At 41.4% G+C, this 12,774-nt stretch overlaps 1 protein-coding gene across 1 annotated transcript; it reads right to left on the reverse strand.

Annotated features, from left to right (window-relative positions):
* Positions 1-460: 460 nt before the first annotated feature.
* Positions 461-12,261, reverse strand: LOC123764197 (putative uncharacterized protein DDB_G0271606). Its single transcript, XM_069315625.1, has 5 exons — positions 12,207-12,261; positions 11,996-12,094; positions 9,058-9,291; positions 7,231-8,786; positions 461-1,106 (listed from the first exon to the last, which is right to left on the reverse strand). The coding sequence occupies exons 1-5, from the start codon at positions 12,259-12,261 to the stop codon at positions 993-995; spliced, it is 2,058 nt and encodes a 685-aa protein (XP_069171726.1). The 3' UTR covers positions 461-992.
* Positions 12,262-12,774: the final 513 nt, after the last annotated feature.

Raw genomic sequence — 12,774 nt, forward strand, 5'->3', positions numbered from 1 at the left:
CAGCGCTGCTGGGACAGCTGGCAGCGCTGCTGGGAATGTCACTATCTCTCCAACGCTGCTTTCACAGTAACAGTGATTTCTAGTTATTTTCATTCACACTGTATAGATCACAATATATTATTGGATTAAAATATCACCCATCCTTCAAGGGTCTATTCAAATATCACAACTTTTCTTTGGGTCTATCCAAACAGCACAACTTCTCCGTGGAACCGTCCAACACTACAAGGGGCAGGTAGACATCTTTCTTAAATGTGTTAATTTTTGTTTTCCAGCCAGAAAGAACATTATTATTCATCATGCTGCAGTATTTTTCTCTAACCGCCGAGTTGTGCTTTGACAATCAATCGAGCTAAAGGAAAAATAAAAAAAAAATCCACAGGTCAAATGAAAAAATCTTAATTTTAATTTTATTTATGGTAATCACATTACAACATTTGTTTTAAAAATTAATTTATCGGCGGGCGCATAATCTTTAATTCTTCAGGGGTTTCCAAGTTCAGGGATGTAGTAGGCCCAATGATGTCGGGGGCGAGTGATCATCAAGCCGCTGCCCCACACTTTAATATATGTCCAGGCAATCCTACAGTCCTGTGTGGGATGACTCGCTGTCGATGCTGTTGCAGTTGTCGCTATCGGTCGTGACCCGACCGCGCTAGTCGACGTCGACGTCGTCGTCGTGGAAGTCTTCGTGACCATCACAGTGGAGGCCGGCACCGCCCTAGCTTCGCTCTTCCTGGCAGTTTCAGTCGTCGTTTTCGTCGTCAACGCCGCTGGAGTCTCTTCCACAGGCGTCGCGGAGTCAGCAAAGCCGTTAGCGCCAAAGCCGGTGACTCTACACACAGCCAATGACGAGGCTTGCGGCAGGCCGGTGTTTGGACACTACAGTCGACTCAGGGGAAGTCACAGGGGGGGGGGTGTTCGGGGTCCTGCAACGGTCAGTGTAACTTCTGCGGGGGCAGTAGGAGGCACCACAGTAGCGCCGCTCAGTTTCAAAATCTGCCACTTCCTGAAGTGTTGTCCTTGTTTTGCATGATGATCGTGGGGCCAAAGAATACGTACACCCCGCCATTCACCTGAATGTTCAAACCATCCCCTCGCCGATTCTGCAAAGAAAAGAAAAAATGACAATATTTATATTTATTTTGTCACAAGAAACCAAACACACACACACACACACACACACACACACACACACACACACACACACACACACACACACACACACACACACACACACTGTGGGAACCGACCTGTGAGATTTATATTTATTTAATTTATATGAATTTATATTTACGTTAATTTATATACTTCGATAGCAATTTGTATAATGATAAGTGGACTGTATTTCTGCAATAATCTCATAATCTCACAAATCGATCCTCTACACATTAGGGGGGGTTTATTAGTTTATATATATATGCAGCCAATCAAACTACAGTAATAGCTACATACATTGATGAGGTTCCTTATCTTATAGTACAGCAGGTTAGTCCACCAGGTATAACTAGGGTGTAGACACCAAATTATCCTCTTTGAGGTAGCTTCCATATCACCCAGTAACTGGTGCACAAACTCTTCCTCGTCTTGACCTGTCAAAAGGGCGCTAACTGTGAAGCCAGAATCCTATATATGACAAGCTATATCAGAGAAAACACTATACAGTACATGGAACATTAAAGACCTGGCTTAATTACCTTTAGTATGAGGCGATTTCGCGTTCTAACCGGCTAACCCTATATCCTGACATTAATGGCCATAAATGAATGATAAACGGGTTTCGGATAGACACTTAACTTGTATTTGTAGACAGCGTGTTGACAATGGTACACCTTTGGGTTCCATAACACTACGTCCAAGTAAATTTAACAGGAGCCGAATTTGCTCCCGTGTGAGCCTCTGGTCTCAATAAACAACAATGGCTGCCCTCCTTCCTCACTCTGACGCCTGGCTTACATTGTCCAGATTTCAGAACGTGATAGAAAGGTCACATTTACTCTACTTTAATATTGATAATTAAGTTAATTTATATAAGATGTTTTTATGATGGTAAAGTCCAAAGACTAATGTATTTAAGAATAATTCCCAGCAGAATAGCTGGTGAATTATAATAGTATGTGGTGATGATATCCCGTTTTCTTTAGACGGTAATTCCACTACAAGTTACGTTTTCTATGGGTAACTTGTTGGTAATACAGCAGCACTTATTATCTGTCTGTATGATATTAAATGGTGTCGGATTTTCCGACATAATTCCCCAGGGGGCTGCTCACGGGTCGAAGTCCTATTTAGAACAGACGAACACCGATACTCCTCCTTCGGATTATTAGATTAATTTGATGTTAGTAGTTAGTAATCACACATTTGTGCGTCTGTTCGTACAGGACGGATGTCCCGTACTAGAGTTGCAAGGGTTAGAAGTCTAATGCGATTTCATTTCCCTGTCAACTCTTGAAAGGCTAATATTCAAGCCTTATTACATATTATTTAACCCAGAAGACTGAATGTGATCAAGTACTACAGTCAAGTATGATTCAGGGACTGCAGTGAGATCAGTGACATTAGATATAACTTGAAGTTTGTTCAGGTAACTGGTCACTGATATATAAACACTGAGGCCCATGGAATACATCTTGATTAAATAATAAATGTATCAAATCAGTCATCAGATTTATTGGGGTTTAATTTAGTTAATTGATTCAGAAGATTGAATAGCTCATCAATAAAGTAAAGTATGGTTCTGAGACTGCAGTGGGTTCAGTGACATTGGTCGCAGTGACTTGTAGCTGTTTTAGGCTACTGTTCACTGATTTGCCACTGAGGCCTCATGAACTCATCTTCAGCTTCAAATGATGATACTAACATCAACCTCTGTTGGTATAGTCAGCTGTAATCTCCTTAGTATAATGCTACTGGAGAAATATAATCAGCTGACAAATTTAGATTTCTATTGGTATTGTTTATCTGCAGGCATAGGTCTCCTCAGGCTTGATACTGGGCCTGAGAGTAATTTACCTCCTGCAGAGTTTAACATGGTTATACCCTGATATTTAGTAGGGCTACCGATGAATCGATGGCAATAGTCTGTCCCTACAAGGAGACCGAAGTCGGTGAGGTGATCAGACTTAATATTATCTGCCAATTTTATTCCTCTATTTCTCAGGAATTTGGCTGTTGCTCTCAGACCTTGAACTTGTAGGTCTACTGGTATTTTGTCCACCACAATGGCTTGTACTCGACAGACGTACCTGCCTAAGCGTACTGATGGTTGTACCACCTGGTAGACTTGAGGTCCTGCATCTGTTACAAACCCTGAGATGTTGAATGACATCTGGGCTACAGGCCTTAATTGTAATTCATCTGCCAACTTTTTAGTGATATATGTTCTCTGGGATCCTTGGTCAAACAACCCACGGGTATGGACCTTGGCCCTCTTATTCAGGATGGTAATTTGGGCAGTAGGCAAAGTCGTATTACCTTTAGACTTTGCCGATTGGACACTGTTTGTTTGTTGCACCTTGCAGTACTGTACAGTGGTGGGAATGCTATCTTCCACCTTGGGGTTTGGAGACGTTGTTTTGGTGTCTCTGCACAATGCTGCATGGTGCTGACCTTTGTTACACCTATTACAGGTGTGTAATTGGGTATCACAGTCCTTGATGTTATGTTTCCTGAGGCACCTCGTGCAATGTTGCAAATCTTTGAGTCGCTCAACACGGGCGTCACTATCAGGAAAATTAGGGCAGTGGTACATTGAATGTTTCTCATTGCAGAACAAACATGTTCCATAGCTTCCTGTACCCTTTGGTGTCACGTTCTTGGATGACACAGTAACTATAGGCTTGGAGGGTCCCACTGCATATACGCCCACACTGCCACTGTTCCACTTTGGTGTTGAATTATATTGTCTAGATTGATTTGGAGTACCTTTGGTACTCTGTGGTTTACTATTATTGGTTTCTGAGGGTTTACTTGGTGGTTTTAATTTGTCATGTGTTCGTAATTGATGAACTACTGACTTTAAACCTTCAGATATTTCATTCATGGATAAGATACTTTTATTGTAATGAGCACTTATTTGTCTCAATATGTCCCTAGGTATTTTCTCCTGGACAATTATTTTCAAGACCCACTCAGCCCCGTTTGTATCTGCTGTCAGGCTGAGGGCATTGATCAATGATTCTACCTCCAGCTTGAAGACTTGGAGTGAATCAGCTGAAGCCTCCGGTGGGGGTAAATGCAACAGCTCATGAACTAAATGTGATGTTCTTACTTCTGGATCAGCATAATTATCCTTGAGGAGTTTTACTGCCAGATCATAGCCGTCATTAGTTAATCTCAGATGGGATACTACTGTTTTAGCCTCACCTGATAATTGACCTTGCAAATAAGAGAATTTACTACTCTTTGGTAAAGATTGTTTTGAGTCTACAAGGTCAACGAATTTGTTCCAAAATTCGTCCCAATCTTCCTCATCTTTTCCTGAGAAAGTGGGTAAATTAATTGGAGGGAGTCGAGCTTCTGCTTGACTCGTATTAGATGCAACTGTTGTTGTTGTTGCTGTTGCCTTGTTCTGGGCAATTAATTTGACATAAGGCTGTAACGTGGCCTGAGTGTGATCTTCATAATTCGCAAGATCAACCATAATGTCGTCTATTTCTGTTTCTGATAAATTAGTGTTGGCAAGTTCAGCCACATATGTTGCTATTTGACATTTAATTTGCTCAAATTTACCTGCAGCTGCTTGATAATAGCTTTCCAGGTCAGCATAATCAACTTGAGATTGTTGTGACAAATCTTCACATTTCTTGATCTGTCTTGTTAAGTGGCCTTTAAGACCTGCAAGGGTTCTTTTCATTCTCCCTGCATTATCCATACTGGCTCGTTGGTAAAGCCTTGTGGGACTTGTACTTGGGCTGCTCATAATACTGAACAAGCACTGATGGTAGCCTAGGGTAAATTCTGAACTCACTAGGCAATAATCCTACCTCTACCAGAGGTTAGCACTTAAAATTAATACACATTATATATATATACAATCATACACACTAATGATTTGAGTGATAAACCAGTGTCACTGGAAGTACCTTTAGGTTAGCTCTTCTATATCACCCTAGGATGGTAGAGACACTAATTAATCACTCAAAGGTGTAATGATCATAAGTAATTTATTATATATACAACTCAACTCGAGTTGATAAAAATTACACCCAAAATAGGGTCTGCACCATTCATTAATGGTGTTAGGTTGTTGAATATAGCACAACTGACTATGGTAATAATGGGACTAGGATGAGCAATAATAGTTCAACTAGTCATATCCTACCCTGTTGTGGGTTGGCAATTAGTAAATATTATACTGTGATCACTAGTGCAATATATATTAAATAATTCTCTATTTTGGAGAAATAATATACACAATTATTGATAATAGCCTCTTAATTAGCCTCTATGAAACTTCTAATATTATCTAGAAGTATTAAATATTATTAGTGACCTCGCGAAATAAACTCCACAAAATTCGTAGATAATCTCTCGCGAAATGTAACACCACGAAATCCGTGAACAATCTCGCGAAGACACAGTCACTAATTTGGCTGGATTCAATATTAGCGCTGTCATTTCACGAAATAACACGCCACCAAATATCTGTGGGTGTGCATGAAACCGCTGACGAAGCTGAACTGGGCTGAGGGAGGCTCCTGAGCTCCCTCGAGGCTACGCTGCCGTCTTGACTGCTGGCTTTGTTTAAATAACACTGCACTAGTATATTTAATGAATCCACTGGTTAACTGGTTCATCCGGTACTAAGATGACCAAATGTGGGTTCAAAGGACCGAATATTCCGGTTCCGAAGGTCCAAATAATGTGGGAACCGACCTGTGAGATTTATATTTATTTAATTTATATGAATTTATATTTACGTTAATTTATATACTTCGATAGCAATTTGTATAATGATAAGTGGACTGTATTTCTGCAATAATCTCATAATCTCACAAATCGATCCTCTACACATTAGGGGGGGTTTATTAGTTTATATATATATGCAGCCAATCAAACTACAGTAATAGCTACATACATTGATGAGGTTCCTTATCTTATAGTACAGCAGGTTAGTCCACCAGGTATAACTAGGGTGTAGACACCAAATTATCCTCTTTGAGGTAGCTTCCATATCACCCAGTAACTGGTGCACAAACTCTTCCTCGTCTTGACCTGTCAAAAGGGCGCTAACTGTGAAGCCAGAATCCTATATATGACAAGCTATATCAGAGAAAACACTATACAGTACATGGAACATTAAAGACCTGGCTTAATTACCTTTAGTATGAGGCGATTTCGCGTTCTAACCGGCTAACCCTATATCCTGACATTAATGGCCATAAATGAATGATAAACGGGTTTCGGATAGACACTTAACTTGTATTTGTAGACAGCGTGTTGACAATGGTACACCTTTGGGTTCCATAACACTACGTCCAAGTAAATTTAACAGGAGCCGAATTTGCTCCCGTGTGAGCCTCTGGTCTCAATAAACAACAATGGCTGCCCTCCTTCCTCACTCTGACGCCTGGCTTACATTGTCCAGATTTCAGAACGTGATAGAAAGGTCACATTTACTCTACTTTAATATTGATAATTAAGTTAATTTATATAAGATGTTTTTATGATGGTAAAGTCCAAAGACTAATGTATTTAAGAATAATTCCCAGCAGAATAGCTGGTGAATTATAATAGTATGTGGTGATGATATCCCGTTTTCTTTAGACGGTAATTCCACTACAAGTTACGTTTTCTATGGGTAACTTGTTGGTAATACAGCAGCACTTATTATCTGTCTGTATGATATTAAATGGTGTCGGATTTTCCGACACACACACCACACCCCGTACCTTGTCAAACACGAGGCGAAGCTTGAAAAAGTTCAGATATATACCACTAGGCTAGTCCCAGAACTAAGAGGCGTGAGTTACGAAGAAGGGCTGCGAGAAATGCACCTCACGACACTAGAAGACAGAAGAGTAAGGGGAGACATGATCACTACCTACAAAATTCTCAGAGGAATTGACAGGGTAGATAAAGATAAACTGTTTAACACGGGTGGTACGCGAACAAGGGGACACAGGTGGAAACTGAGTACCCACATGAGCCACAGGGACGTTAAAAAGAACTTTTTCAGTGTGAGAGTAGTTAACGGATGGAATGTTTAACAAGGTTAAGAGGTACCTGAGATGCGTCTGAATCTGGCGTGACTCGTGATGAGCCGGGGGCTGGTGATGAGCCGGGGGCTGGTGATGAGCCGGGGGCTGGTGATGAGCCGGAGGCTGGTGATGAGCCGGGGGCTGGTGATGAGCCGGGGGCTGGTGATGAGTTGGCGTTGGACGGGTCGGGATGGGACTCGCCAGACATAACCAGCTGCAAGGCTTGGCCATACGGCTGCAAGGCTTGGGGAAACTGCTGCAAGGCTTGGGGAAGCTGCTGCAAGGCTTGGGAAAGCTGCTGCAAGGCTTGGGGAAACTGCTGCAAGGCTTGGGGAAGCTGCTGCAAGGCTTGGGGAAGCTGCTGCAAGGCTTGGCCATACGGCTGCAAGGCTTGGGGAAGCTGCTGCAAGGCTTGGCCATACGGCTGCAAGGCTTGGGGAAGCTGCTGCAAGGCTTGGGGAAGCTGCTGCAAGGCTTGGGGAAGCTGCTGCAAGGCTTGGCGAAGTTGTTGCGAGGCTTGGGGAAGGTGCTGCGATGCTTTGGGAAGCTGCTGCGAGGCTTTGGGAAGCTGCTGCGAGGCTTTGGGAAGCTGCTGCGAGGCTTGGCTATGCTGTTGCGAGGCTTGGGGAAGCTGCTGCGAGGCTTGGGGAAGCTGCTGCGAGGCTTGGGGAAGCTGCTGCGAGGCTTGGGGAAGCTGCTGCGAGGTTTGGGGAAGCTGCTGCGAGGCTCGGGGAAGCTGCTGCGAGGCTTTGGGAAGCTGCTGCGAGGCTTGGGGAAGCTGCTGCGAGGCTTGGGGAAGCTGCTGCGAGGCTTGGGGAAGCTGCTGCGAGGCTTTGGGAAGCAGCTGCGAGGCTTGGGGAAGCTGCTGCGAGGCTTGGTGAAGCTGCTGCGAGGCTTGGGGAAGCTGCTGCGAGGCTTTGGGAAGCTGCTGCGAGGCTTGGGGAAGCTGCTGCGAGGCTTGGGGAAGCTGCTGCGAGGCTTGGGGAAGCTGCTGCAAGGCTTGGCGAAGTTGTTGCGAGGCTTGGGGAAGCTGCTGCGAGGCTTTGGGAAGCTGCTGCGAAGCTTTGGGAAGCTGCTGCAAGGTTTTGGGAAGCTGCTGCAAGGCTTTGGGAAGCTGCTGCGAGGCTTGGGGAAGCTGCTGTGAGGCTTGGGGAAGCTGCTGCGAGGCTTGGGGAAGCTGCTGCGAGGCTTGGGGAAGCTGCTGCGAGGCTTGGGGAAGCTGCTGCGAGGCTTGGGGAAGCTGCTGCGAGGCTTTGGGAAGCTGCTGCAAGGCTTGGGGAAGCTGCTGCAAGGCTTTGGGAAGCTGCTGCAAGGCTTTGGGAAGCTGCTGTGAAGCTTTGGGAAGCTGCTGCGAAGCTTTGGGAAGCTGCTGCAAGGTTTGGGGAAGCTGCTGCGAGGCTTGGGGAAGCTGCTGCGAGGCTTTGGGAAGCTGCTGCGAGGCTATGGGAAGCTGTTGCGAGGCTTTGGGAAGCTGTTGCGAGGCTATGGGAAGCTGTTGCGAGGCTTTGGGAAGCTGCTGCGAGGCTTGGGGAAGCTGCTGCGAGGTTTGGCAATACTGCTGCGTGGTGACATTACCCGCGTCTGAAAGGATGTCAATAATATAAGCACAGTATTGCACCATTTTTTAAATATAAATTACTTTTTTAATGTATGTAATGTGATTGAGATCTCATCAAGCAAATCAAATAAAAAAATGCTGATAGTGTTGCAATAGCTGGCAATATGGTAACCCTAAGGAGGTGAAAAATATATTAATATTAATAAAATAATAATAATATATTTTAAGGGGAACATAAACAAGTTAAGAGTAGGAAGATCGCCTCCTGGGGGGGGGGGCGGATGCTGTACTCACCTAGATGTTCTTGCGAGGGTTGGGCTTCGGCTCTTGGGTCCAGAAATGGCTGTGTGTCTGCGAACCAGCTCGGTGAGTGGGGAGCTTCGCACGACGTGTCGCTGAAGTCCTCCGGCGAACTAACGCACCTGTTGGGTGCTAGGCTGCATGGTTTATGCTGGCTGGCATCATCTTGTTGCTGCTGCTGCTGCTGTTGCTGCTGCTGTAGCATTATTCGTTTGCGATATGACAGCCCTAGAGAAATATATATATATATATATATATATATATATATATATATATATATATATATATATATATATATATATATATATATATATATATATATATATATATATATATATATATATATATATATATATATGTTGTACCTAGTAGCCAGAACGCACTTCTCAGCCTACTATGCAAGGCCCGATTTGCCTAATAAGCCAAGTTTTCCTGAATTAATATATTTTCTAACAAAAATTTCTTATTAAATGATAAAGCTACCCATTTCATTATGTATGAGGTCATTTTTTTTATTGCAGTTAAAATTAACGTAGATATATGACCGAACCTAACCAACCCTACCTAACCTAACCTAACCTATCTTTATAGGTTAGGTTGGGTTAGGTAGCCGAAAAAGTTAGGTTAGGTTAGGTTAGGTAGGTTAGGTAGTCGAAAAACAACTAATTCATGAAAACTTGGCTTATTAGGCAAATCGGGCCTTGCATAGTAGGCTGGGAAGTGCGTTCTGGCTACTAGGTACGACATATATATATATATATATATATATATATATATATATATATATATATATATATATATATATATATATATATATATATATATTTATATTATTAAATATGACCGAAAAAGTAAGATTAATAATTCTAACACGAATTTTCTCGATCTTTCGTACATTTCTTTTCACTGTTGGTGGTAATTCAAAAATCAATTCTCCAAAATTCATTTTTTATTTCTAGTCTGACGCGACACTTGAGCGCGTTTCGTAAAACTTATTACATTTTCAAAGACTTTATTTTACACATACACAACTGAATAGAACTTACACATCTCCGATTTGTTTATATCTATATTTGAGTGAGGTGGATGGGTGAGGCTTTTTGCTCCATCGAGCAAAAAGTCTTAGTCGACATGAACTTGAAACCGGCCATATACTGCAGGTATGTTGACGACATTTTTACACAGGTACCTGATGTCAGACATCTGCAGGAGCTGAAGGAGGCATTTGAGCAGAGTTCCGTGCCGCGTTTCACTTACGAGATGGAAAAGGATGGGAAGCTGCCCTTTCTAGATGTAACAGTCATGGAAAAGAGCGGAGGTTTCCACACTGCAGTCTACACTAAGGAAACGAACATAGGAATGTGCCTAAATGCCAAAAGCGACTGCCCAGATAAGTGCAAGAGGAGTGTTGTTAACGCATATGTCGACCGTGCTCTCAGCCACAGCTCAGAATGGAAGCAAGTCGACGAAGAACTCTGTAGGGTAAGGCAGGTCCTAGTCAACAACGGCTTCTCCAATGGTTTCGTTGAAGACATCATAAAAAGGAAAGTGAAACGCCATGCAACCTCTGAAGAGACAACTAACACAACACCTATACCCCCTATTAGACTATTTTACAGGAACTTCTTTTCCACAGCTCATAAAACGGAGGAAAGGGTCCTGAAAGATATTGTTAATAGAAACGTTATCCCTACAGACAAAAATCAGAGGATACAACTGACGATTTACTATAAAACCAGAAAAACGGCCAGCCTACTCATGAGAAACTCTCCAGACACAAAGCAGAACGCTTTAAAAGAGACCAACGTCGTCTATGCCTTCAAATGCCCTCTTGGGGACTGTAAGCTCCAAAAAAAACAGTATATAGGCAAGACAACAACATCTCTTTCTAGGCGTTTAACGATGCATAATAATAATAATAATAATAATAATAATAATAATAATAATAATAATAATAATAATAATAATAATTTTTATTTAGGTAAGGTACATACATAAAGAGATTTTACAAAGTTTGTTGGCTTTATAGATAGAGCTAGTACATACAATGCCTAAAGCCACTATTACGCAAAGCGTTTCGGGCAGACAGGGCTACAGGGCTATAAGCAACAGGGCTCCATTAAGGAACATATAATCTCTTCCCACAACCAAACCATCGCCAGAGAAATCCTAGTAAACAACACAGAAATCATCGATAGATACAGCGATAGCAGGCGGCTTGACGTTTGCGAGGCACTACACATTAAGAAGTCAACACCAGCAATCAACAGCCAATTAATGCACAACTATATTCTACCCACCTCAAGACTCCGCTCCAATATAGAAGCATCAAGAAATATGGACCAATAGGCTTTCTACAAACACTTCCATTCAATACCCATTGTTTCGTGTTCTGTCTTGTGTTGATGAATTTAATACCCTATTAATACCACCTCACCCCATCCACCTCACTCAAATATAGATATAAACAAATCGGAGATGTGTAAGTTCTATTCAGTTGTGTATGTGTAAACTAAAGTATTTGAAAATGTAATAAGTTTTACGAAACGCGCTCAAGTGTCGCGTCAGACTAGAAATAAAAAATGAATTTTGGAGAATTGATTTTTGAATTACCACCAACAGTGAAAAGAAATGTACGAAAGATCGAGAAAATTCGTGTTAGAATTATTAATCTTACTTTTTCGGTCATATTTAATAATATATGTCTACAGGAAAGACTGCTACCAAAATATACTAATATATATATATATATATATATATATATATATATATATATATATATATATATATATATATATATATATATATATATATATATATATATATATATATATATAATTCCAGGGAAAGGGCTTTTTATGAAACAATATAATAATAATAATAATAATAATAATAATAATAATAATAATAATAATTACAAATATATACTGACTGTTATGAGTGCGTCGTCTCCTGCTGGGTGGAGGTTCACAGTCTGACTCACTCTCCCACGACTGTAAAACACACTCTAGGCACGTTGTGTCCATATTACCTGCAAGTAAATATATTTTTCCCTATAAACTTGTAACAAAAAATTAAAAAAACAAAAATATAAACGCATATATTATACAAAAACAAAAATGCAGGTCGGGGAGTGTACTTACCAATGTTGTAGTAAATTTTCCCACACTGGCTGCATGTACTGGGACTAGGATCCATTTGGTGACGTGCGCGGGTTGCGAGTTGGTGTTTGAATTGAATTGAAATTGAAATAAGTTTATTGAGGTAAAATACACACAAAGGGATGAGGTAGCTCAAGCTATTCTCACCCCATTCAGTACAACGTGTTAATATATACATATACACACATCACAAATAAACACATTACCAAACATTCTGAGAGGTAAACATATACATTTCCTCCTTCACAAGTAGTATGGTATCAGACGTACACACAAATACTTTTATGACCTAGGTATACTGTATAGACAATTTGCAAGACACCTGCAGATAATTCAACAAAATATTACAATCTTGGTGCAAAATTCTTATATCTCTCAAGAATATCATCAACCTTTCCGTTGTGACACATCCAGGCTATTTGTTCAGGAACAGTCCTTATCTCAGTGTTTCTATATACACTAATCAACGGACAATCAAGAATATAATGGGCAAGGGTGTGAGACCTTAACATACCACATAGTTTACACTTCGTGTCATTACCATGAACAT

Source organism: Procambarus clarkii, chromosome 82 (assembly GCF_040958095.1).
Source record: "Procambarus clarkii isolate CNS0578487 chromosome 82, FALCON_Pclarkii_2.0, whole genome shotgun sequence".
Lineage (NCBI taxonomy): Eukaryota > Metazoa > Arthropoda > Malacostraca > Decapoda > Cambaridae > Procambarus > Procambarus clarkii.